Source organism: Motacilla alba, chromosome 6 (genome assembly GCF_015832195.1).
Source record: "Motacilla alba alba isolate MOTALB_02 chromosome 6, Motacilla_alba_V1.0_pri, whole genome shotgun sequence".
Taxonomy (NCBI): Eukaryota; Metazoa; Chordata; class Aves; order Passeriformes; family Motacillidae; genus Motacilla; species Motacilla alba.
In genome coordinates, this window is record NC_052021.1 from 7500669 (window position 1) to 7527609 (window position 26941).

Sequence of the window (26941 nt, forward strand, 5' to 3'; positions counted from 1 at the left end):
ACAACAGGGATGGATTCTCTCTGCTGCCACTGTATTCGATGCTTTCCAGTCTTTAATGCCATCAAAGTAGCTGCAAGAGTCATTTGTTTTAAGGACTTGGGGTTTTTTTCCCCTTGGAGAAGTCAGATTCAGATTACTCCTGAACTATCTTATCTCTGCTGAGGTTTTTCTGAGTCTTCTCCTTCACCTCTGAAGGCAGCATTGAAGTGCATACCTGCTGTCTCAGTAGCTCTGGTAAGCTTTTGCTGACTCAATGCTCTTATACCACATGATTTTTGCTGGATCAGTGTGGGTCAAAGGCCGTTGTTCAGCCAGGCCTGTTTTTAGGTGGGGAATATAAATTCATTAAAGTAGGAAAGGAGTATGTCTGTATGCAAGGTTTGATAAGGCTTTTCTGGGAATTATTTATTATGTCCTTGATGAAATTTCTTATCAGAACTGTGCTGATAATGTGTCTCATTCAACCAGCAGAACAAAATCTCAGAGATCTGGTTTCCCACTTGGCTCTCAGCACAATGATGCTGTCAGTGCAAATAGAGGGCTCTTACAGATGCCATTCTGCTTCCAGTGAGGGTGAACTCATGGAACCAGTGGTTAATACCACTTTGTGCTCATTTAAGTCCAGAACTTCATAACTAAAAAAGCAATTCCCACTGTTCTTTGTATTGTGCAAAAAGAGGACAGAAAAGGTATCCCTCTGTTAAGCTCTCTCCCTCAGCTCTCCTTTGCTTGTGTCTCGTGAGTAAGAGATGGGGAATAGGAGAGGCACCCCTTGTGCACTGTTGCTCTTGGACCCAGGATATTTCTGTACTTGTATTAATGCAGGCTCAGAGATGTGCTTTTATCATCAATAGAAAACACCCCACAACTGGTGAAAGAACAAAGGGAACGATGCTGAGAAACAGGGCAAGGTGAGGATTTCACCAACATGTCACTTCATGGATGTCAATTATGCTTTTAGACACTGGCCTTCTGAAGGCAGCTCAAATATATCCATCGTAACTTTAAAATGTTTCAAATGTCCTTTAAAATCTGACCCCTTTGCTTATGTTTTTCATGTGGTTCATGTTGTTTACTCTTTTTGTAATTCTCCACATGTGCTACTTTTCTTGAATTATGTATTGGTGGTCCCCTATAAAAATCTTTGTTATTAGGTATAGTAAGCAAGGTAGCTTGTTTGGCCTCAGCCTTACTACCAATATTTCTCTGTGAATTTGTCTGCTAGTTTTAGCTTTTTCAACCAGAAAGAGGAATTGGGAAATGATCAAATTATGACAATATTGTCAGGATAAATCTGAAAGAGTGAAGACAATTTTCCAGCACTTCCCCCTGCCCCAGAACCCCCTCATTCTCTTTGTTTTTTTCCCCAGATTGCTTTTTTCATTAGCTACCTACGTTACACTTATTACCCCAACACAGTGCATATTCTGTCTCAGAACTTAAACCTCTTCCAACCCATCTTAGCTTTCCTTTTTATCTGCTCTGTGAATGTTGAAGAGAGCTGGGTTTCTCTGCCAGCTCTGCTCAAGTTATATTTCCTTGATTGCCCTGCAGAATGCCAACCTACATTCTCAAAATTTGTGTGTGCTGGAGATCTTCCTCAAACATTCTAGAAACACTTGCTTTGGGATGGGATTCATTTGGACTTGAATATAAAATAAGTGTTGTTTGTTGGCTTCTTGTCATTCTTGAGAAGCCAAAGAGCTGCCATTTCTCCAAGCTGTCTGTCTCCACGAGCTCTTTCCAGGCAGTGACAGCACTTTCTTTGGAGAAAGCTCTGCATACGCTGTCTCTGCAGGCATTCAGAACAAAGACCTTGCCCATCAGCTGGACAGCCCAACGTGTCAGCATGTGGAAGTCTTGACACCAATTACATGCTGCTCCCAGCAATCCCAAAGGAGGGAAAAGACTCATTAGAAGTCTAAGATGTGCCAATAGCAGCTTTTTTTTTGCCCCACTGTGGAGTGTATTGTGAAAGCTTTTTCACACAAGCCATCATTTCTTCTGATTTCTGTAGTTAATATTAATTTTAGGATGCTCCCACAGTGGATTCCTGCTTGCTAGGCTTTTCTATAGGCACATGACCTCTTTGGAGTACAGGTGGCTGGATGTTTAGGGTATCCCTGGGGCTACACCAGCTTGTGCAGTTCTGGCTGGGGATTGCAGTGCTTTGTTGCAGAATCACTCATTGTGCTTTGCTTCTCCTGCCTTGCCAAACAATTGTCATCAGGTACCTGTTGCTCATCCTTCCTTCCCTTCCCCATCCTGTGGGAGAAGACTGACTCACAAGTGGCTCTGTGCATCACCTACAGGTGAGCAAAGAGTGGGGATGCTGCTCTTCTCAGCGTGTGTGCCCCTCTTGGCCAGACGAGGTGCGATGCTGCTGCAGGATGTGGGGGTTGGAAGCCGGGCTGCTCCTGGGAGCAGGGAAGAGGAGCAGTGCAAGCTGCTGGCAGAGGTCAGGGAGACAGATTTCAGCCAGGCTGCCAGGTGGACAGTGGAAGTATTGAACCTGGTAACTGACTTGTTACTTTGGGTTCAGCTCCTAACCTGGCTCCTCAGTGCAAGAAAGGGTGGAGTGAAATAGGGGCACTGCTGAAGAGGTTCATACATATCTCAGGCAAATATCCCCACTGGAACAAGGGGAAGCACATGTTTGTTCAGCAGTTCTCTTGAGTTTGTATCACTTTATTTTTTGTTTTATTTGCTGAACTGAATACAGATTTCCTCTAGCACATACTGAGCAAGATGGGAGGTGACACTGCGTAGAATGTGGGCTCTGTAGGGCTAAACATTTAAAATTCCTGAAATCTAGACCTACTACCTACTTTCAATGTGATTTATGTCTCTCTACTTCTCATTTGTGCCTCCAGAATCAATCCCCAGTGGAAATTCCGTTATCTGTTTTAACCCTGCTCACCTCAGCGGCCACTTAGCAGAAGGTTCCACCTATGAGTCAACTAAATGGGTCATTTTGTGTGTCCTTGCATGGCAGGCAGTGGAAATGTGGATGGGCTCTATTAATATTTGTTCTTACATAAACAGAACCAATTTTATTCAGTTCTGCAGCTAATGAAGCACTGTGGGAACAAGACAGCCAAAAGCTTGGGAATTACTCTACAAGGAAGAATTTCAGTGTTTCTTGGCAAAAGCTGCCTGCCTATGCCCAAGGTTTTCTTGGTAAGAGCCAACAGTAACAAGGTCTTTTTCTGAACAGGATTCTAAATAAACAGAATTTTTCTGCCTTTTTTGAAAGCTCACACACAGAAATCCCAAAGTTTATTTCAAAGAAGGCCGAATTTTTATCTAGTTACAGCCGGATACTCAATTTCAGGGAGGGGTTCTAAGGAAAGGAAAGATGAGTTGATGTCCCAAATGGAAGATTTATGGAAAATTCTCATTTATTTACTTTGAAATACTTGCAGGATGGAAATAGAGTTTTTTTTTCTCAGTTGTCTGTCTGTTGATTTTTTAACATAGACAAAACTGAAAGGCCTATGATGACTTACTTAGAAATAATTGGATTACTAGCATCAATTACTATCAAAGATTTATTAAAATAGCTACAGAGGTGGCTGAATTGTTGTGGATGATCATATATAAGATGCCTTTTTGGGGGATATAATAGAAGCATTAGCTGGCATTAGATTTACAAAGTCATAACTTCTAAGTGCCTTTAGTTTTTATTATTTTTAACATATCTATTGAATTAGAATGTTCAATTCAAACTTGTGCCTGGAGGGTCAGTATCTGCAATGCTGTGTCATGTGCAGGTGAGCCCACAGCCTCACCTGTCTGTCTGTCTGGTACTTCCCTGGTGCACTCAGGTGCAGCAATGTGGGGAACTCTGCCAGTGGTTTCCTGGCCGGGCTGAGCACTGGTAGCTCTGTGAATGTGCTGTCAGCACCAGAGACTCTGTCTGCTAAGCTGGAACCAGCACAAGTTCCCTTTGATGCCGGTGCTTTGTCTCAAGGGGTGCTACTTCAAAGGTGTCTTTGGTTTCCAGAGGCTGCCTCTGGCTGGATAATATTTCAGTATAAAGATACCATCATCAGAGATAAGAATAAGGAAATGATGAATGATCCTGTTTATTCTTGGGTTATTGCTGTTTGTTTTCCCTGGGCTGGAAGATACAGTTAAGAGGAAATTCAGAATAAAATCTTGCATACTAAATCTGCTGCAGAGCTGGCAGGAACTGATACAAGAGAGGGCAGGGCTCTGCCTTAAATCCTTCTCCTTTGTGCATTTCTCTCCCCCTTCCATGGTGAAATCCTGTCTTCAGCCATCTCTATCTTTCTGTTTTAATAACATACTGCAGTAAGAGTCTCAGGCTGATGGGGAAAATGTGACCCAGGGTATCTGCAGTGCAGAGAAAGCAGGAGCCTGTTTCCCTTGGCCTGTTTTCCATTTGCCAGTTCCCAGTATGTCTTTATATCATCAGTGGAAATATTAGTAGGAAACCAAGCAATCACTACTGAATGCACTGATCTGCTCAATTAGCCTCAAATAAATCAGGATGGCTGCTCAATCTTTTGCATTCAGTGCACATGGCAAAAGCTGAGGTGTAACAAGGCCGTTTGATGAGACCTGCATACAAAAGCAACAACCAATCTGCAGAACAAAACTGAAAAAAAATCGTACCATATGTTCAGCACCAGTGAGAAAAATGAGCCATTTATTCCCCCGTCCAAAAGTAAGTTTATAACTCTCTTTATGAACTTGTTTTTCTGGATCCAAACGTAATAAAATGCAACCCATAATTTGTTAACGGCTCACAATTGCACCTGGCCACATGAAAAATATTTCTTGCAAGAGCCTGTAAGAATCAGAGAAGGACCAAAAAAACACAAAGAAAATTGCGATAATAAAACAATTAGAAGGCAATAACTTTTAAAATAATTGAGAAAGTATTTAAATTAAGAAATAATCTCGATTCCCATTTCCTGGGAATGTGTACTGTGCAAGGAAATAGAAGGTAATTATGTTAAGAAGACCTGTGGTAAAAATCTTTAATTATAATCATTCAGAGAGAAGTTAATTAAAAGCACATCTTTAATGTAGCAGAATGGTTTTCCCCACGTGCCACCATTTGGGACTGACTCTCTTCTGCCCTCTCTGTTATTTAACTTAAATAGTTACAAATAGCTCTGAATGCAGCTCTAATTTTCTCTTATCTGCTGAACAATGGCTTGTGTTCCAGGAGGGGTTGTGCAGAAGGCTGTAGCCTTTTCTTTTTGCAGGAAAAGAAATAGTCCCTCTCAATCCTTAGTGCTGTGTAAAGAAGTTACAGGAGTAACTGCAAAATTTGAATTTACAAGTTTCCTGGGAGCTGGCCTTAGCCTTTTTGCTCTTGTTTTCCACCCCCACGTGGATCCCAGGTGTGCTGGGCAGGATTGATGTCCCTGTTGGTGGTCAGTCTGCTGACACACCTGGCTCCACAAGCTGCTGCTCTGGCACTGCACTCACAGCAGCTGCCACCTGCCTCAGCTCTGTGGGGTGGGATGTTTGGCCCTGGAAATAATGTAAGGAAATAGCAGGTGGACATGGAGGTGTAAGCACAGCCGTGCAGATGAAGTCTGGTGATGAAGGTGGTTTTCAAATGCCCAGCAGGTTAACACTGCTTTTCTTTAAAGGGGGAACTTTGGTAGCAGTGCCTACCTGCATGGAGAGCAATGTCAGGCTCCCACAGCTTTTTGGTAATTAACCACAGATTATGAAGGACAGCAGAGAAGATTTTCTCCAGATTTTTTTTTCCAGAAGTAGTTTAAGAGCTTCTCAAAAGGTGGAGAAGCTGACAGACAGTGCAATACCTCAAAAAATCTATGGGGTAGATGTGCTCCCTGTCCAGACTCTCCTGTATGATGTGTCCATGCCCCATGCCCAAATACTTGGCATGTATGTTTTGGTGTTTGGTGGTTTTTGGTTTTTAAGCAATGAAATTTGTTTCCAAAGCATTTCTATATCACTTTCCCAAACTAGGCTACACTAAATTATTGCTAATGGGGGTAATGTTTCATTTAGTTACAGGCTTCCAAATTAGACTTTAGCTTATGGTGTTCAAAACCAAATCAGCCCTTCCACTGCTGCACTTGTCCATGTTTCTGGCTCCCAAACCCAAACCAGTAGTGAAATGCATCCTCTTTCTGCTCCTTGCCCCCAAAAATTCAGTACTAATGAGCACAGTAAGACAAATCAATTCTGAAGCTTCTAGGTGAGACATTAGGAAGAACTTTTGAGAAGAGACTGACTGAAAGAGAAGGGTAAGAGCTCCTGAGTCTTCAAAATGTTTGTCTGTGCAGCAGGCAGCGTGCCAAAGCAATTGTGTGCTCTGAGGCCACGTGTCAGCTGAAATTTGAGGGAGGTGGAAAGCTGACTTTGAGGCCGGCTCGAACAGTAACTGAACAGGACAAACACTTCCACCCTGCACAGGTTTATTTTCAAGCTATTGTGCAGTAGACACTTGAAAGCTGCTCATTAGAAGTCTGTGAAGAGCTGGAGGTGCTGGGATGGTACAAGCAATTGATTTTATTGGGCAAAGCAACCCCTCTGAAGGTGCTTTCTGAGCACCAGAGGGAAGTGGCATCGCAGGGCTCACTGTGGCAGGTCTGGGTTGGGGAAGGAGGAAGGAGCCCGGCCAGAGCAGTAAAGTAACATGTCTAAACTGAGGTTTTAATATGCAGCAAACAACAGAACAAGTAACAAATTGAAAAATTACTATAGACACATTTAATCAGGGTAATGGGAAAGCCTTTTTTAGGAGTTCAGTTTGTATTACCCAGCTCAGTGTAGAGAAATGTTCACACTCATATCAGTTTCAAGAGTTGATAACACAGTGAGTGATTGCCTGGTTTTTATCAGCTCTCTGAATGGAATTTTTCAAGTTAAAAGTAGCTGTTTCTAGCAAAAGAATAAATATTTAACCATTTAGGCGTATGGGAGTTTTTACAAACTGTCCACAAAATTAAAAATAACAATATGTCATTAAATTTATGTCAACTCAGGTAACCTCAGGCTGCTGGTAATTTCTTCTTCTAGGAAAGCTGGACTAGTATGTTCTAGCCATAGAATGAGGGACAAGGCCCAGTCAAAACCTAATGTTTCTGCCTCTACTAATTTTAATATTCTGTGCAAAAGATCCATTAATAAATTTTGAGATGAAAGGCTGAACTAATTGTCATAGTGAATACTTAAATATCTTTCATTTCAAGACATCTTTGTATTAATGTGTTTCTATCATAGGGTTTTTCTTTGGTAAAATTGTTTTTCAACATTAAATATATTTCTTAAGGATAAAATCATGAATATCTCTGCTCCAAATCTCCTAGGTTCTGTTTAAGAGGCGAGCTCTCAACAGCAAATAGCACGCTAATTTTTCATTCTGCTTAAAATGGAGATAAAATATTTCAGTTGAGTAGTAGAGGTATAGGTTATGTTTGGAAGGTATACCTCACTTTCTTTCATGCTAAAACAATTCAGCTCAAAACTTCTTGCTGGTTCACTAGCAAGGTATTTATTACCATTATAAATTTATTTAATACCTTCTTGATGTTAAATGACCTCAGATTATTAAATGTCTATCAAACATAATAGCTTTCAAAGAGCATAATAAAGCTCAACATTTTTAACAGTGCTACTGGGTACTGCAATGTAATCTCTTCTTTAAAAAGTGGAACTGAAGTTTTTAGGAATTCTTGTGTGTTACATACTCAGAGAAGATGCATTAATTAAATGAATACATTTATTGTTGAGCTCTTTTCCTCTTTGGAATGAAAATTCCAGTTCCTGGTTCTAGGAAGCACCAAGATAGCTGCAGAGTAGCTGAAAAAGAAATGTCAGATATTGACTCAGATTTGCTGTACCTGTAAGATGCCCATTGTTTTCTGTCTGAAGCACATGATCTCTCAAAAGTCGTTTTAATAAATTATCACATGGGTGTGCTCACAGGGTTGAGATTGCTATGAATTTTGAGATACTATACTCAGAAATGTGTGCAGCCTTTCTTTGAGCCTTGGTGTTGCCTCTTCTCTCCCAACAGTGCTTTTATAATTATTTTCTTTTAATAGGAAACAGAAAAACATTTGCCATAGCAAAGTGAAGCAGAATGAACTTAAGGTGTTATGTCCAAAACACCATGGGGAAATTTCAGGTAATAAGGGTGTGCATTTTTAAAAAGTACTAGCTTATCTTTAAATACTCTTGCCACTGAAGAGGATGATTTTGGGGCTACAAGCTGGTGTTTTTGTATAAGTAGATGCTGTAAAAAAAGGTGCCCTCAATGCACTGTGCTGATTGAAATTATCTTTTTGCTTTGTAGTTTTTCACTTGGAAAATACTGTCAAACAAAAGGCTTTTTTTCAGTGTGTTTTACCCTCCATTCAAAAAGAAGTTTGGTTAAATGCAATGTGCAACAGCTTTGTGAACCATCCTGCATTGGATTAACCATTGGTGAAAGAAGTCAAAAAGTTTAGACCCAATGCCTAACTTTAAAATGGAAAGGAGAAAAAAAAAATCACTGTGTTTTTGTGTCCTTATCAGATACAAAATATTTATTTTGCAGATCTATTCTTTTCTGTGGTTCCATATTGCTTGGCTGCAAGGGATGTATTTTTAAATTTTGAGTGAATTGTTAATTACAGCAATTTCTTCCACTTAACTAACTGCAAAGATCTCTGGAGGAATCTCAGTTCTTCTACAGGAATTGATGTGATATTAAAAACCAGTGATGTGTGTTTAGGGTGCAGTGATGCCGTGTGTGCTGTGTATTCATGGCACAGAGAGTTTATTTTCTTTGTTAGTGTTGTAAAGTTCAGGAAGAAAACACTAAGTGCCTCTTGTTGAAAAGGTTCCAGTGAAGACCATGCACTAATTAAAAGCTGATCTTTCTAGAGGGAATTTGAACAAAAATAATGCTGACTCTCTAACCTAGGGGAACTGCAGCCGCTGCAGGGGAAAGGGGAGCATAAATCCTTAGCATAAATCCCCAGATGTTTAACCAAACCATTGGAACAAATCCAGAATAAAATAAGGCAGCTAAGTGGGGTGGGATGAAATGCACTCACTCACTGGAGTTTGCAGGGGACATTCCTGGGTTTATGATTTTAGAATATCTGAAGAGGAGCCCTCAGGAATTCCTGAGGAGGAGTTTTCATGGCCCCAGAGTATCTGTAGTGCTCAGACAGTTGTATTGGCTGGTAAATCCAGCACACACTGTGATGCTGGAAAGGGAGAAGTAGTACTTTTGGGTGACAGGATAAAAAAATTGCAATTTCTTATTTACAGTTAGGAAATGAATAGGGAAACTGTGATTTATGTGCATGTATTGGGGTAGGAAGGCAAAGAAAGAGCATGAAGAGACTTGGTGTTCCAGGTGGGCATCCTCACATGCCAGCCATTGATCTGAGAGCTCTAGAGCTCATTATCTTCCTTTTCAGCTGAGCATAATCAGCATTAGGCTTGTAAGAGAAGGGAAATTCTGTAGCTCAGCACTGTGCATGAAATTCCTCTTGGCAGGCACTAAGTGCTTTGTGTGTATGTAAGATTTGGGTCTTGCTTTATTTAACTGAAGGCAGTTCAGTGCTTGCCAGCCTGCTTAGTATACTGAAGCTCCTGGAATTAGGCACATGCCTGTTTCCCTGACCTGGGACTAAACCAAAAGTTTTGCATTTCCATGATAATCATTCTAAACTTACTTGAGGCTTGATCAAGGTTACGTGATCACTTTTTGTGCGTGAAAAGTTCCTCCTGAGCAGCTCTGACTGGATAAGCTTTTTCACTGCTACATAATAACCACATGGCAGGTGTAATTGCAAAAACACTTTAATGCCTATACTGCAACCTGGTGAATATTTGTAATTTTCTATTTTTCTAGCAGAGTCAGGAAAAAACACAAAGAACAAAAGGATAAAAAGTGAAAAGGGTATTGAAACTAGAACAGGTTTTCCAGTTTCCATTTTACATGGTTTACTGTCTGTGTTTCAGATAACACAGGATCTGATTCAAAACTCTGTTATCTCTAAAATTTAAAATAGCACTACTGAGGTCCTTCAAAGGGAAAATGGAGCTTAATCTTAAATGACAAAATCTCCAGTTGGTGTGTGGAGAGACTTTTAAAATCCATCCTATTTGGCTACTTTGGTATTTCTTACAGATGTCTCCTGCATTCAACTATGAGCTCTTGCTGTTTTATATTTGTATCTTCAGTTTGCCATAATATTTACTATCACAGCTCTTATATTGTGTAAAATTGTGGGTACCCTGAGCAGAAGGGAATTTAATACATGGAATGCATGACATTTTTGATGCCCTCTGACCCTTTGGATGCCTGTAAGTGCCCACTTCACCTTTTCTGTTACCTCTGACCACATGGGTGACCTTTGGGCTCTGGATGACCTCTTACCTTTTGACAACAGTTTGAGCCCATTCTGACCTTTCAGTAACCTTTGATTCTGCAAGACCATTTGTCCTCTTGCAGTGACCTGTGACCCAGGATGACATCAGAACTTGAGGATGACCTTTGACTCCTGAATGACCTCTGTTAGAGTTGTGTTAGCATGTCCAGCTCCTTCACCAGGGCTGAGGTCTTGACAATAAGAACATTGCAAATGCTTAGAAGAGCACATAGAAGTGCTGTTTATCTTCCCAAAAATAGCTAAGAAAGCACAAGTGAGCAGTGACCAAATTGGTCTGGAATTGAAATCCAGCCTTAAAACATTCTCTTTCTTCTCTCTACACAGGCGAGCAACACAGAAGATGCAGGAGGGGACAGACTCACATTGCTAAGGTAGGATGAAAGCATCTTTTGTTTTAACTGCTTCATGGAAACTTTTGATATCTCATGAGAAATTTTTATACTCTAATGTAATTACAGTTGTTTTGTTGGAGATTTGCTGGAGGAACAACCTAAAGAGTGAAACTTCTCAAAGTCTCAATGCTGATATGTATCAGCTGTAGACAGACAAATGCAGGCCACTGTCACCAGCTGACCCCCAAAAAAATGTATTGTTTATTCCTGGGTGGGTTGTTTGTGTGGAGTTTTTTTTTTTCAGTATTCCTCTAATGTTTTATTTTGCTTATAAATCAGTGCAATCATGGGTCACGTGTTGGTGTGACCTGAGTGGGCAGGAGGAACTGCCTGGTGTCAGGAAGCATTTCATGAATTTGCACTGGTGCGGATTTGCACCAGTTGGCAGAGATGCAATCAGTAAATATATCAATAACTGAAGTCCTTTGCTGTGTTTCTGTCAGAAAGACTTGGCTTTCATGAGACTAGCATTTCTCTGAGCAAACAGCATTGTGTTATGCCCCAAGACTAGATTTCCTTGCATCATTTCTCCAGCAGACTTGTCTGACCACAGGGACATAATGTAGCAAAAAAATTCTTAAAGGAATATTTTACCCATAAAACTTAGAACCACAGTAACGTCCTCCACCCCATTTGCATTTTGGAGTAAAAAAATCCATGGATTAAGCTAATGGCCAAACCACTGGAAAATCATGGTATGCATTCCAGTCTTTACAATACAGTGAGGTTTTTTCAGAGGCCAAGTTTTTTGAATTCTCCAGTAAAACAGCTGAGGAAAAGATGTTATGTTTCAGAACTATTTCAAGTATTTCCTAGATATTTCATACTGCCGGATGCTGCTGAAGTATCCCACTTAATATTCTGTTTGCTTTGCCAGTAATGCAGCAGATTAATAACCCACATTAGGTAGGAAATAGGTTTTTGAGAGAACTAGGAAAGATAATTCAAGGTTTTGAACAAAGCCATTGAAGCAGAAACAGGCTGGCATTTCCCAAAAGCTAATCAAATACTAGCAGAGCAATGAGGGAGTGTAACACATCATTTGGAAGTCAAAAGTCAAGGGAGAAGATTTTAAAAGATACTTTAAAGGACTCTGCTTCCATTTGCCAGTAGACAGTACCTCCCAATGTCAAGGCTCTATCACTGTAGAAATTACCAAGTCTTGTTGAAACATCATCTGTTCTGTGACGGGGGCAGCTTCTAAATCACAGTGATGGTTTAGGTCTGGTGGGGGACCTGCACATGCTCCTCACTCATTGCTGGATCTGAGGCAGAAATTCTGAGGGTTTTATTTCTACATTTTTGATCATGGTCTAACAATTGGCAATTGTTTTATTCTGGTCAAACTGAATTTAAGTTCTTCCTGTCATACTGTTGACAAGTAATGGTTTGGATGCCCATCTGTGTTATAAAACAATTGAATTTCAGTAGCTGCAACGAGAGGAATAAAAATGGGGGGAAAAAAGTGTGTGTAAATGTATTTTATAAATGCTGGATTATATCATCAGGCTGTGACTGCTCAGCTTGAACGCTACTGAAGCTGAGGCACTCTTCTCAGGGATTTAAGGTCAAATCCCTTCAGAAAAAAAAGTGGAATTAAAGCAGAATTTTCTGTCTTGTGTTTGTTTTTATTCAGCAATTTTCAATATCTTAAACTTCTCAAATATTTTTGGAAAATTCTTGTGCTGTGATTTTGTCTCCCTAACTGAAATTTCTGCAGAACCCTAGGTTATGTATTCTTGAGACATCTAGATTCACATTTCTCAGACAACTTAAGTTCATGGGTGTGCATTCTTTTACAACCAAGGTCTGATAAAGGTCAGTAAAAGGCTTTTTTTTCCCCCCAGGAATTTCATTTGAATATGCCATTCTTGAAAGCAATGCTTTATTATTTAAGAAGTATTGTCAAGTGGGCTAGTTGCTGATGTGAATTTCCTCACTTGTTTTTATTCATTTCAACAAAGCTAAGTAAATGCTGTTGGTAAACATTCACTCTGCAAGCCCTTAGGCCAGTCAATAAAGCTGTGAGCCCACCTGTCTGCTGCTGTGGCTCTGCTGGAGGGAAAATGCACAGTAATTGGTTTCTAGCAAAAGAGGATGAGCGAATCACTTGGCTGTTTAGTTTGAGGTAGTGTCCTGCCTGAGCATGGACTGGAGCACTTGAGTGAAGCGAACTGACCTTCAGCAAGCAGGGGCATTATTTACGTGGAGCTCTACCGTTGGTCTAAAACAATTATCCAAGGCCAAGGTCGCTTCTGAAAACAGCTTTTAGATGTGACAGTCTGCTCCCCAAAATATGCACAAAGACCAAAACCCATGAAATCAGTATGTAGTACAGAGAGCTGCAGCCTCAGTCTGCTGTGATGGTTAAAAGTATTGCAATCTAGAAGCCTGCTGGGAGTATTGTGAAGCCTCCTGATTCTGAACCAAAATGTCGGTATTTGGTTGCCATAAAATCACCTTTTCTTTAAATCTAAGGAATTGCTACCAGTTTCTCAGTAAACATTTCAGCAAAGAATGATGCTTTCAAGAATACGTGATTGGGAAAGGAAAGGAAGTCTATTTTAGCTTTCCCAAATTGATGGCCAGTTCTGAACTGAGAGCAAGGCTAGTTACCATGCACCTTCTTTCACATCCCTGACATGGAATCCTTTGTTGTTTGGAATGCCTTTGTCCTGCTGATTTTTAATAACAAAAGAGTTTCATGAAAAACAGGATGATGCTTCCCTTTTTACTTCAGTCATGTGCTCTGATATTCCACAACTGAACTTGTCCCAGTAATTTAACATTCATCAAATTCCTTTTATCATGGAAAAGTGAGGACAACTCACCATAGGTGAGCAAGTTACAGCCTTCTGTGACTTTGATTTTGTGTACCAAGAGCTGTCTTTCATTTACCCTTACACCCTGTCAAAGTAAACCAGTATGATGCCACAAGATCCCTGCCAACTGATTTTCTGTTATGTTTCATGAAGGCTTAAGTTCAGGGCATATAGCAATCTGCCTGCTCAGGAATCAGATATACAGAAATGTGTTTGATAGATGTCTACAGAGTGCTTAGTAGGCAGTTTTAAGCCCTATATTAAGTTATTTATTAAGGGCAAATAAAAGTGTCTGTCTAGAGAGGCAGATTATTAGCATATCTAAGAATCTTGAAATGCTGCAGGATGTTTTTCTTTTGGAAAAAAAAATAAAGGCAGATCCTGTTGGGCTTTGGTTTTTGTTACTGTTTTAATGTAAAAGCTAATTATTAAATTTAATTAGATTTACCTGCTCTGCTGGCTAAATTTGAGGGTATCTGGAGATACACCCCGTGTCACTGTAACCAGGGCAGTGTCACCAGGTTGGCTGTGCACACTGCTAAATGCTGCTGAATCAAGAAGGCTCAAATGGCAGTGCTGCTGTTATGGGAAACTGGTCTTTTGTCCTGCCTATTCCAATGCCAGAATAATCATGTTGCCTTTTGGACAGAAATGTGCAGAGTAACCGGAGCCCTTGGAGTACAAGATATTAGTGATACAAAGCTGACATACCTTGTCACATCTATCAAGGATGTTTTGTCAGAACCTCCCTAGGGATTAACAAACTAGCAGGTCCACCAAGACAAGTCTGAAATGGATGAAGTGTATTTCGAAGGATCACGAGCTTGATGTTTCTCTTCCCTCCTTTGCTCACCAGATACTCTTTTCATAAAATATGCAAAGGGGATGGCAATTTGTAGTGAAGACCAAAGATGGCAAAAAATAACAAGCAATGGCAAGCGTGTGATAAAGCTTTTCATGCTATTTTTTCCTCTGATCTGATATATTGTCTGTTCACACTTAATACTTTAAACTGCTGTTTGTTTTTTGGGTTTTTTTTCTGTCTTTCAATTAGGAAGATTCACCAAAGTTTGGAAATCTGTGGTTACACAGATGGAGTAAGCTTGAGATACTCATGCCTCTTGCAGAACAATGGGACTACTTTTATGGTTTTGCTTGTTTGTTTTATTTTGGTTTTGCTATTTTTTTTTGTCATCTCACATACAAAATATAGAAAATTAAAAATCTGGTTTTCAGACTTCCTTGGTAATGAGGTCAATGATGAAGACTTATTAATCAGTAAAAACCCTTGGCTTTGCATTAGTCTCCCAAAACCACTTTTTACATTTTCTGGGTCAGAACGTTAGAGAAATTCACTGCTCTATATGTTTGTCCATGTGCACACTCACGTACATGGGGTTACCTTGGTGTTAGCTGAAATGATGTGAAATCCTACATGAAGGCTTCCTTTCCTTTGGTTTTAATAGGTTTTTTGCTGCTTGATATGAATTTAACCCAAGTAAACCTGGTTAAAGGGCAATACATCCATATTATTTTGCTCTAGCTTGGCTATATCAGCTTAATATTAGCACCCCACAGCGTGCCTGCACAGCCTTACTGCAGGGTGATGTATGATGAGGTGTGACAGCACCCTGTGGGCTCCCTCACACCCCCTAGAATGACCTGTTTTCATCACTCTTACTGCTACTCCACTGCTTGCACTGACCTTTTGAAGTTTTGGGGCTTGTTTTGTTTGTTTTTGTTGTGTGGTGGTTTTGTTTTTCCCCACAGTAATGTTTGTAACAGGATTTCTTTCTGTTTATGCAATCAGGCTGGTCAGGAGAAAGCAAGTGCAGTCATTTCGGGCACTGCCTGTGGGCATGGACAGATCCAGGCTTAGCAGACACAGCCACATCTTCTCTGATAGATGGATGATTATGGGGAATGTGATCCAGTGTCCAGAGCCAACTCAGCTCTGCTGGATACTGACACAGGGGATGCCACAGGGAATTTTTCAAGTGGTTTCAATGGGGATACAGACAATTACGGAACTACACTTTCTAAGCAGGCATTGTGCCAAAGGTCAAGCTTCCGTTTCTAACTTTCACTGTTAGCAAAGATAGAAATCTGAAAAAATAAATTAGAAAGGAAAGAACTTTTGAGTATTTTCCAAGCAAAAGAGAATAGTTTTCATCCAGTCTAGTAAAATTAAATCCAGTAACAAGTGACATGTGCAAAATCCTTGGAAAGTGTTGCTGGCAATCATTGTACATTGTAGCTCAGTGGATTCTTTTCCAGCTTTGAGACTTTGAGAGTAAAACTCCACAGAAGTTTTAGGTTACCAGATTTTAATTTGCAAGTATAATTCTCTGACTATCCCTCATTTTCCCTTAACAGCAGTCATTAGAATTTGCTAACATCTCACCCTTTCTTCAGAGAGCATGGCAGACTGAGGAAATAGCAGTTTTCTAGACTTTCTGCCAAAGCAAAGTTTTACCTTAATTGCTGTCAAGCAGTTTGTTTGTCTCACAGCTGTAAAGCAGGTGTCTGTATCTCAGCAGAGCAGTGCCATGGTAAATTGAATGAGGCAGGCACTAATATATAACCCTGAGAGCTGAAACTGCTTTGAGGGTCATGAGTCAGTAATATCAGACTGCAGCTGAAGAAGTAGAATTACAGAAACTGTTTTCCCGTTGTTTTCTTAAGATAATAGAAATTATGTAACTTAAGAGCTTTGGGTAGTCTATGTAAAAGTGAAGTCAGTCCTGTTTACACTGTTTTGAGCTAGAAAATGCATAATTCCTCCAAAGGCTGAGGTTGGGCTTGCTTTGTTTCACACTTAGAGTCTCTCTCTCCTATCAAAGAGCAAGGTTTCATCACTGGCAGAGCTGTGCACCTGCCTAAACCCCTCTGGAATGACAGGGCTGCATCTCTGATCCAGCTGGTGGCATATCTTGGCTGGGAACTGAGTCGAATCACCTAGGGCAGTAGATACTTTAGGGGTGAAAGGTGTATAAAGCACCACAGGGAAGCATTGTGCGGTGTGGCTGTCCCTCAAGCAGGGTTCTTTCACCCAGCGTGCAAGAACCAATCAACACAGTGAGCTGAGATATTTGGTGTTGCTGTCATTGTGCAGAGTGTGGTGCCAGGCATCACTCATTCCAGGATGCAAGCACAGCCTTTGTTACAAAAAGGTAAAGAAGAATGATACAGAAATGGGTGATTTGGACACTCACACTCATATAGCAAAATTCACAATGTATTGGCGGTGGTCTGGGTCCAGTTCATTATACTATCATTTACATACACAAACTTCCCTAGGAGTATAATTTTTTTAGCTTTATAATTTTCTAAGCTAACTTGAGATCCTATTTTCAGTCTATCTGCTACTGTGAAATTATTATTTAAACTTATACTCTATTATTGTTTTGGCTTGACTCTATTTGAACAATTAACTGTCAATGAAATAAGGATTTCCAGTACTTTGTTCCTGGGGGCTCATCATTGCTCCGTTGCTCTGGCACCTTGTTCTCATGGTTTCAAGACCAGCTCACAGTCCCTGTGAATTTTCTGTGGATTTTTTAAATATCATATATGATATCAGTATAAACCCAGGGGTTTTTCTAACTGGAGTTAATTGGTAACTCTCATTTGAGTGTTACTTTTGCCAAGTATGGCTGCTGTCTGTATGTCTGTTCAGAACTATTTTGTGATGGCATGCAACTTGCTAAGATAAAGTTGCATATATTCTTAGCTCTTGGTGGTTCCTATGGGATAAAATTCTCTTCCAGAGAAACCAGTTATGTCAATGAAGGAAAAAATTCCAGAGAATGGGTTCAAGAGGCACATTCCCAAGTCAGAGCCCTTGTTGAGGAGAATAGATTTCAAACGTGTTAAATATACTTTACATTAGAGACTTGGATTCCTCTGGAACTTGACATACCTTTGAGCCTTTTCTCTCCTATTTTTTTCTTTCTTTTACTGTTGCTGAATCAAACAAAATCTGCCGGTGGTGTAAGAATTGCTAATTGGGCTTTTCAATTACCATAAAATTTGTCAGTGCTTTATAAATTGTGTTGCTGTTGTGTGCTGTAGTGATAGTGTAATTAAAGCAGATGCAAAATATATAAATAGCTAACTCCTTCTGCATGTGCCATTCCTCCAGACTGTGTGTGGAGCAGCCCTTGGCTCCAGGGAATGGGGTCGTTCTGATGTTAATGCAGCACATTATGCCAGCCTCAGCAGCTGCGGGAGCTGGGCTCTGCTTTTGGACCTGCTCCTCAGCTTCAGAGGGAGTTAATGAGCAAATCGTTCTTCACATAGGGAGGGGATGAAAGAAAGTGTCTCAAAGCTGATTTTGTTTGCTGCTGAAACAAAGTTAGAGAGCAGAATTCTTCAACTATTTGAATTAGTTTTAGCTTTCTGCCCTAACTTTAGCATTTTGCATTTTCGTGACTCAGACAGCATGGCAAAGATGGTAGGCAAAGATTTTTTCCTGAAATGAGAGCTGTCAGTATGGAATAATTTAGGTTTTGTTCTTATGGTCAAATATGTTTTTATTTTGCTCTTTGTGTGATGTGTTATTCTGAGCAATATTGAAGAGCTATGTTGTCCATTGACTTTGTTGCTCTCCTGCAGATACGTCTTTTAAAATGGCCTAGCCTGGGAAATAACAGATAATGAATTTTACAAACTCCTTTCTCAGAAATGGCACTTAAGATCTTGGTTTTCTTCTAGTGTGACATTAATGCTGTTTGTGGTACAGGAGGACTGTCAAGAGAATTTGAAAATTAGAGACATGAATCATGCTGAAAACAGTGGTAATGTTATTTTCCATGGCTGCTGGTCTGTGATGTAACTCTGGGTCAGATCTGGTTTTATTACTGAGAACAGAAATTCAGTGGGCTGGAAAGAAGTTCCCTGATCCTTCTTGATGATTTCTTTGATACCGCAAGCCATGTAACTGTTTAATTCCATTTAATTATTTTGGAGTAATCTAGCAATTGAGAGTAATGGCACAAAAACCTCTCTGCACAGGAGGATGAGAATGCTGGTTATTTACTGCAACAAATTTCAAAACATTTCCAGAGAGGATGAACATGGCCACAAAGGTGTTTCTGTTATTTCTATCAGGCTGGTGAAGAGGGGATTATTAGGCCAATAAATTAATTACCAAGTTTCCTGAAATGCTCCCAACCCAGAATTGAAGGCAATTTACAGCATTAACAATATAGTGCTGTACAAATATACAAAGCCTCTGATTTTGCCTTGTATTTTATGAAACAATTAATCATTTGCTCTAATATTTCAACTTCCCTGAATCCCCAGTGGATTGGATTGAAATGCTGTCTGTTTTGCTTTGGCTTTCTTGTGATCTGAAATTTCAGTTATGATTAGCTTCAATGAAGTAATTAAATTAAGTTTTTGGCTCTTTATGAAGGAATGAAATAATTTTGGTGGCTAACAAAAATAATGTTTGGCATTGCTTTTCACTGTATCACAGTACTAGACATTGTGATAAAATGTTTCTTAGGGTAATTAAAAGAATGAAGTCTAAAAGCTTTTGGTATGACCAATGGGGATTGTTGTGGAGGCCCTTTCTAATTAACAGGGCAACATTTTCCTTTTACTACTCAGCTGGTTTGAAGGCAAAGTTTTTATTCTGCAGAGAAAGCTCAGAAATTTTTTTTTAACTAAGTAAATGTCTCAATAACTTCTCCTCACAAGCCACAGGCTTACGTCTGGATGGAATAAGTGAAAGCATTAGCAAAAGCCCAGATTCCCAGTGAAGAAGAAGGAATTCTTTCTTTCAATTTGACTTGTGCAGGAAATATTTTAAATGTTTTAATATTTATGGTCAAATGTGTTTTGAATTTTATGTAGTCTATAATTCTGAGAAACAGCTGTGAAACTTTTCTTACATATGGCCAGTACCATAAATTAATTAGAAACTGTGCCATTAAATACCATCCAACATGTGAGTCCTGCCTGTGCCACTCGAATTGGAGCTCGCTGTCATGTGAACTCACACCAGCATAGACCCGTGATGGTGGACAAGTATGCACTAAAATGCCCTTTGCAGTTTGTTGGCTACAGGAAGAAGATTTGGATTTGGTTTAGAAGGGCAATTCTGTGCACTGCTTGGATTCTGGAAATGTCAGTGTTCAGTAGTCTTTCCTTGAGTTCCATTTCCCCTGAGGAAGGAAACGTGGGCTGCAGGCTCTGAAGCAGCCCCTGGAGCACGGGTGGGCAGGGCAGAGACAGCCCTGGCAGTGCAGCTGCGGCTGAGGAGGGCTCTGGGTGTGTCCAGGGCCATGGACCTGAAAGGGGCTCGGGGCAGGAGGGACACCAAGGCACTCAGCTGGCTCAGGCTGTTCTGTGGGTGATGGATCTTGCTCCCTCTGCAGTTTAGTACTTAAGGTTATTGCTTTTCTCCGTGGCTGCTTGTTATTTTCCCTGATATGCTGATGATTGCTGTGTGAAGCACTGACACTCATTTACCATGTTTCCCAAGGAATGTTCCATTTTCATTCAGGGCTTCCAAAAGCTTTGGCATTTTTGCATCATACGCATTGCATGTATTTTTTCTTCCAAGTAACACAGCAATATAGAAAAATGAGAATATCTCTCAAAACTAATGATTATTTACTTTCCATTTTCTATATGAGTGGTTCATAAGGAATATCTTTTTAAAAAAAACCAAAACTTTACACTGCTATTACTTCACACCATAACTACCATAAAAGTGAACTTTCTGAATGTTTTGGTTTTATTCTAATATGTTGAAATGGTTATGTCAGCAGTAGCATTTTTTTCCCTATATTTGAAGTCCAGTAGTTTTCCAGACAAATAGCATATTCCTGGGTTATTGGAAAATTCATGCTGAGCTACTTCACATTGGCTAACTTTGCATGTCACCTCTGATGTTTGTGTTGGCTGGCAAAAAATGGCTGTTATTTGTGATTTCCACTTTCTATTCTATTATTTCTACTGCTTTTGACTCTTTCTCTGCAATCTTAATCTTAATCTTGTAGGCTGAAAGTGGGAGACTTTAAATACTAAAAGGAAAAGACAAAGGTTATTGAATGCAGGCAAACATCCAATCACACTGCTAAGATGTTTAAAATCAATGGTGATATATAACTTGTTTGATGATTTTGAGAAATGTTTTCATCTCTGAGAACACTGATAGTGGATTATGTATTCTTTTGCGAGCACAAATGAACAAATGCATTTTGTTTTTTTTATCTTGGCAGTTCTGTGAAGCAGAAAATACATTATTGCAATCTTGTTGGTGTTCAGATTCAGTGTGGAAAATCCTAAGGTGTCTTCAGACAAAGTTCTGAAAAGTTTGCTATTTATGCTTCTCACTTGGTTGTTCTGGAGACTGTATTAAAGTGGTCACAGGAAGGACGATATCCTCAATGAAATTCAGACCATAGGTTTATTTTTGCTGGCTTATGACTACATATTCCTTCTTCACAAAATAAAATCTGAGAAAAAGTTTTAGTTAAGCCCCTACAATTGTCAGCTTTCAACCTTTACCATTTGTAGGTTAAAAATGTAATTCAGTGACAGAGAACCTTATTAGAACTGTGTGCTGCAGATGTTTTCTCATGGATAAGTCTTTCCAGTAAAATCCTCAATGTGCCAAAATATTGGTTTCTTTTTTTTTAATGCTCCTCCCTTAAAAGATCAAATCAATGACTCTTTCAGCACCTGTCCTAAGGAGAATTAAATTGATAGAGGCTTTCAGAGTGGTAGCCAGAATTCCTTTCTTTCTCCTAATCATGTTTTGAATCCTGTATATTGCATTTCTTCTTAATTTTTTGATGCAGAAAGTTGACTACTTTTTTTTTGAAATTACAATTTTTCATAAAAAGTGCTTCCATTTTTCTCAGCTGCTCAAACAACTGCATCGCTTCCATAGTCCATAGCCTCCCGTGGGAATGGTCTGTATCATGGTTTCTAGTTTTTCTTGTGGGTTTCATTTTAAAGGATTTGTTCACATGAGCAAGGACTGCCCTGAAAGGTGGCAACAGATTTTTAAAGAAGCTGTATATAATTGAAATGGTAAATAGGAAAATTTGCTGCAATGTCATTTGAGAATATTTTAAGCCCTCAGTCTGGTCACATCTGAGCACCTAGGAAGACCACAGAAGATTTTACCAGGCTTGTAAAAGTGTAAAGTGGCTCTGCTGGGAAAGCAGATGGTGCAGGAACACAGTGGGTGGGCTCCTGGATAATATCCACCCAAAGCACACAGCCTCAGGTGCCACAGAGCTCTGGGGAATACACAGGCTGGCTTTGCAGCGGTACTGCAGATATGTTTGGGCTGACAGGTAAGGGCTAAGTTTACACCTTGCTCCTGCCAGGGCTGAGATGAGGTCAAGGAAGGGTTGCAGGAGCCAGAGGTGCATCAAACTTAGGGGTTCTCTAAGCACAAAGGATCCAGAATGGGAGGAGGTACCTTGTCCTGCAATTTAGGATGTGATGGACAACTTGTTCAGTCCCCCTTCAGTGGAGCTGAAAGGTGTGAGGCAGGTTAATGAAAATATTATTAAGTGGTCACCAAGGAAAATTGAGCTTCTTAACACTTCATTCTCCCTCTTTGAATTAGAGTCATCTGTCCATTTCAGTCTTTTTCCGAGGAGTTTGCTCAGATTGATGACAAAACAAGCTTCATTTTAAAATACACATTAAAGCAGCAAGGCATTTTTCTTATTATATATTTATGGAGTCCATGACTTGATTTACAGGAGATTTTTGTTCTAAATGTTTCTTTTCTATGTGTCTACTTGCCTACTGCAGTCTGGTAACTGGAGCTGCCGTGAAATGTAAGAAAAGGGCAGTTCAGGATTAGTGCAGCTGTAGAGACACACACATAAGTTATAAAAATCAAGTTAGGAACTGCTTAAACACTGAAAAAAGGAGCCCATGCTGAGCTCCAGCCTCACTACAGCAAAATAAGAAGTGCCTGTGGTTGTGTTAACCAGTTTAAAATTATCTACCCACTTAGAGTGGTTAGACAATTAGAGTATTAGAGCTGCAGCGGTGACCACAGCAGATATGGTTGCAATTTTTCAGGAGAGGTATGCTAGAAATCCTTGGAAATAGCCAAACTATAAACCCTTATGTTTATTTTTTGTGTTTTCTATAAAAATTGGCTTCCTATGTCAGACTGCAAATATTTTTCATATTAATTGAGTGAAAAGTCAAACCAGTATGATCAGTATGCACCAGTATGATCATTTTCTCAGTATGCACCAGTATGATCATTTTCTCAGTATGCACCAGTATGATCATTTTCTCAGTATGCACCAGTATGATCATTTTCTCTGCTTCACAATGCTCATGTGAAAGCAGCACTCTGACAACACTTCAGTGTGGTGAACTTTGTTTTTTTGAGAAAGCTAATTAGCTATATGTTGTTTATTTTATTATCAATAGTCTCTCCCAGTTCAATTTTAAATTGGCCAAAATATATCAGCTCGTTATAGCCTGGACATCAGACTGAGATATTCATGTTTATCTGAAAGTGAGTACTCACATAATCAACATCTTTTTATGAGAAGGTTGCCATTTCTGCTAAATTTTAGGGAGGTCATTTCAGACACTTGGTGCTTAGGCTGTTCTTTGTCATCTGAAATGCTCCTGGAACACCCCAAGTGTCCATCTTACCTGCTTGGTCAGCACAGGTACCTGAGTTGGTCACTGACTGTTGCTTTTCTCCCTCCGTCCATCAAATAAGAATGTTCAGGGGAATTTAAATTTTGCATGAGGAGATGGCATTTTTGTTGCTTAATAGCCAGATATTTCAAAATTCTATTTAATCTTTCTTTTCAACTGCATGGGAGCTCTGGGATCTTCCTGAAGTCTCCCTTTCATATCCTGACATAGCTCACAAGGATAGATTTATCCATCTATGTCTATCTTGGACTTCTTGTTTTGAGTGTTCTTAATGTTCTTATATCTTGCTGGTGAGGACAATTTTTTTTTTTGTCAGAGAGATTCTTTCTCATGTTCCTGCTGACTAGGAAGGAACAGTTTTATTAGAGAGGGAGAAGATTTCATTGTCTTTTTTGCCTAATTTGAGTGAAGACATTGACATTTCGGAGCACTGATCAGTTCTGGCTTTTGTTATCTATTGTTTCTTATGTTAAATACTGGCATTTAAACAGATGTCAACACCTTCAGTTTATGTTCAGCTTTGTGTATATTAAGGTGGAGATAATATTTCAGCTTTTAGTGACGCCTTAAAAAAATTATTTAAATGTTGGAGCCGTGTTTTACTGTAGCATCTTTTCTAATGCTGTTAACATTGCTGTGGTTGGCTGAAGTACAAATCCCATTAAGAACAACAGCAAGTTCACACCTCAGGCATTAGTTCAACCTTTCACAGGATCAGTGCATCAATTCCCACTGGAAGTGTGATCCAGGTGGCCAAAAGCTGAGCAATCTCCTCTTTCCTCTGCATTATCTTCAGGGAGTTCAGAAACCACTGCACTGGGGGACCCTTGGGGGGATGTTTGTCCTGTGGAAACAGATAAATAGGTGCTATTATTTATTATTTCTCATGGCCCACCTAAGCAGTGCTGAGGGGCAAACTGTGCATGTTTTACTGCTGGGCTCGGTGGCTCTGCCTGGCCACTGCCTTTCAGAAAGGGCCAAGGCAGTGGTGGGGGAGGAAGGCTGGGTTACTTCTTCTACTGGCTGGCTTTTGAACCAGTTGGAAAACGCAGGAAATGAAGTTTTTAGAGACCAGGTTTTGAGGGGTTATGTTTCCTGCTTCTCAGAGTCTGAGCTCTGTTTGGTGAGCGTTACCCCTGGGAGATATGAGGGATATGATATGTTTCTCACTCATATAAGAAACAGACTGGACAAAAGGACAGATTTCTGATATTCCTATTTTTAGGCAGTTTCCTATCCTGATTGAGGCAATATTTTGTCTGGTTTTCTTAAGAGCTAAAAATAATCTCTCCATGGCATGGTTGCCCCCAGCGAAGACCCTTTCTGTACTGTTCCAAGCACAAGGAGCTCAAAACCTTCTGAAAGTTTCTAAAATGGCATCTAAAACTAAGGCAATAAAACAGATTCTCATTAAAAAGCCAGACATTTAATAACACAGTGGGGCAGGAATTCTGATGTAGGTGTCTGTCAGCTGGAGGCTGTTACATCACACTTGATGCCAAAAGGGGCCCAAAGTCACTGAATTAATGAGAATCATTTCGGTACCCTCAGGCCACACACTCAGAAAATAAGTGTCCCTCACTGGGCCAGGCTGGTGAGTGGCAGCGATTTACCCATGCACATCATTCTCTGACTTCCTGCCAATGCAATTTCAAGGAATATTTGCTACATGCTATCAATTATTGTATTTCTGTCTTGCTTAAAAAAGAAATACAGAGGCAAACTTAATTTAGCCAGTGAATTGCCCAAGACAAGAAATGAAAATGATATCCCAGCCTGCCAATAAACAAATAGAAAACAGGAGGCTGAAGACACAGAAGGTGTCAGCACCTTCAGGTGAGCCTACACAGAAGGATTCATAAACCCATGGTTAGTTCTGGGCTGATTAGCTGGAGCATTGAGGTGCCCCAGATACATTTGTTGGGGTACATATCATGAAATATTCCACAGAAACAACAAAAAAAACCCAGCTGTGGGGTGATTTTCTTTAAAGATTACTGGGTTCAACAATGCCACATGAAGTTGTTTTTATCTAATAAATATGGCAATAACAACAAAGATTCTCAAAAGAAACAAGACTGAGAAGGTCACTATATGTACTCTTCAAAAAACAAAAATCAAAATGCATTGAAACATTTTAGTATATGGTGTGTGGGATTTAATAAGCAGATTAATACCTAAGAATAAATTAAATTATTAAATTAATACCTAAAATAAATTAAAAACTGTAGGCAAAATAAATAAAACTATCCAAACTTACAGACTTGTATTCTGTCAAAGCTAGAATTGCCAAAAATCTGTTGCACATACCTACATTTTAGCTATATGCTACTTTTTTTCTGAGAGATTGCTAATCTTTGATTCTTTTCTTGATTTGAACATGAGGCAAATTGAATTAGGAGCTTCTGACATAAGAACTCTTCTCATTTCCTTGACCCATTTTTCAGTACTGCCTTGGGTTAGTGGTGGGTTTTTTTTATCTGCTAACTTCACTGCAAATCTCACTCTTTCTTGAGGTGAGGTGGATGTAAGTTGGTTGAATCATAATTCACAAGCTGTAAAATTAGCAATCTATAAATTTTTTCTTTAATATTTGGGATGCAATGAAACTCCAAATTGATCTATAATAAACATAAGGACAATGTATACCTGCACACTTGTGGTCCTGGCTTGTCCTCAAACAATGCATGACTTCTGGTTTTGGTGAAACTAAAACACCATCAAGGCCTGTGCTTTTTACTGAGAAACACAAGGGCTGGAACTGAAAAACAAATAATTCATGTTGGGGTAGTTTCTTTTGTCATTTTACGCTCCTTTTCTATTGATTTCTGAACACTCTCAGTGTCTTGCCAGGTGCATTTCTCACATAGAGGAGCAGCCTGTGCAGGGGACTAAAGGAAAAATCAAGAGTGGCAGTGATGGCATGGGAGAGTCTTTTCCCTGGAAACAGAAGGGCACAACTTCTGTAGAAATTGTATTTGTAATGATACTTTTGCACAATGAGCACATAAAAAACAAGCTGGTAGCAACAAATGCTTCGCTAGTTATTGTAAACATTTTGTGCGTGCAATTGCTCTCCTATATTTACATAGAAATGAAATTGATTAAGGGCCAGAATGTGAATATGTAATGGTCAAATTCAGAAAATGTCAGTTTTTAGAAACTGCAAGGAAGAAGAAATTTCTCAAATAGTTGAAGCAGATTCATTTTGCTTGGCAGAGGGAGTTGTTTTAAAGAGTTTTTTATTGTTTTGTCCCATGGTAGAATTGGTGAGACTGTAATTGTATGACAGTCACCATTCTGGCTTCCACTTAAAGGGTAAAAAATGTACTTTCTTCATGGTACTGCTAATAGAGAATGAGACCCTTTTGGAAGTGTTTCACATTTTAAATGCAGCAGTGGTTTTTCTCCTCCACAAAAGAAAGTGATTTATTTCTAGTGTCATATTTCATGTTCTCTGGTACAAATATAATAACTAACAAGCTGAGGGGTGCATGCAAGACTATCACAGGGTATCAGTGAAATATAAGTCTGATTTTATTAGGTCAGCCAGAGATTAATGACTCCAGGACAACTGCAAAGGTCTCAAGATGTCAATACTTATTCTTTTTTTTTTTTGAACAATGAGAAGAGGGAAAAAAACCCAACA

General features: G+C 39.6%; 1 protein-coding gene across 5 annotated transcripts in view; it reads left to right on the forward strand.

Moving 5' to 3' along the window:
• FAM13C (family with sequence similarity 13 member C) overlaps nucleotides 1-26941 on the forward strand; it is a 117287-nt gene that overhangs the window by 20825 nt on the left and 69521 nt on the right. For all 5 annotated transcript variants that reach the window (XM_038140034.1, XM_038140033.1, XM_038140037.1 and 2 more), the window contains exon 6: nucleotides 10734-10780. In XM_038140034.1, coding sequence (XP_037995962.1) covers nucleotides 10734-10780 — 47 coding nt within the window. The remainder of the gene's footprint in view (nucleotides 1-10733; nucleotides 10781-26941) is intronic.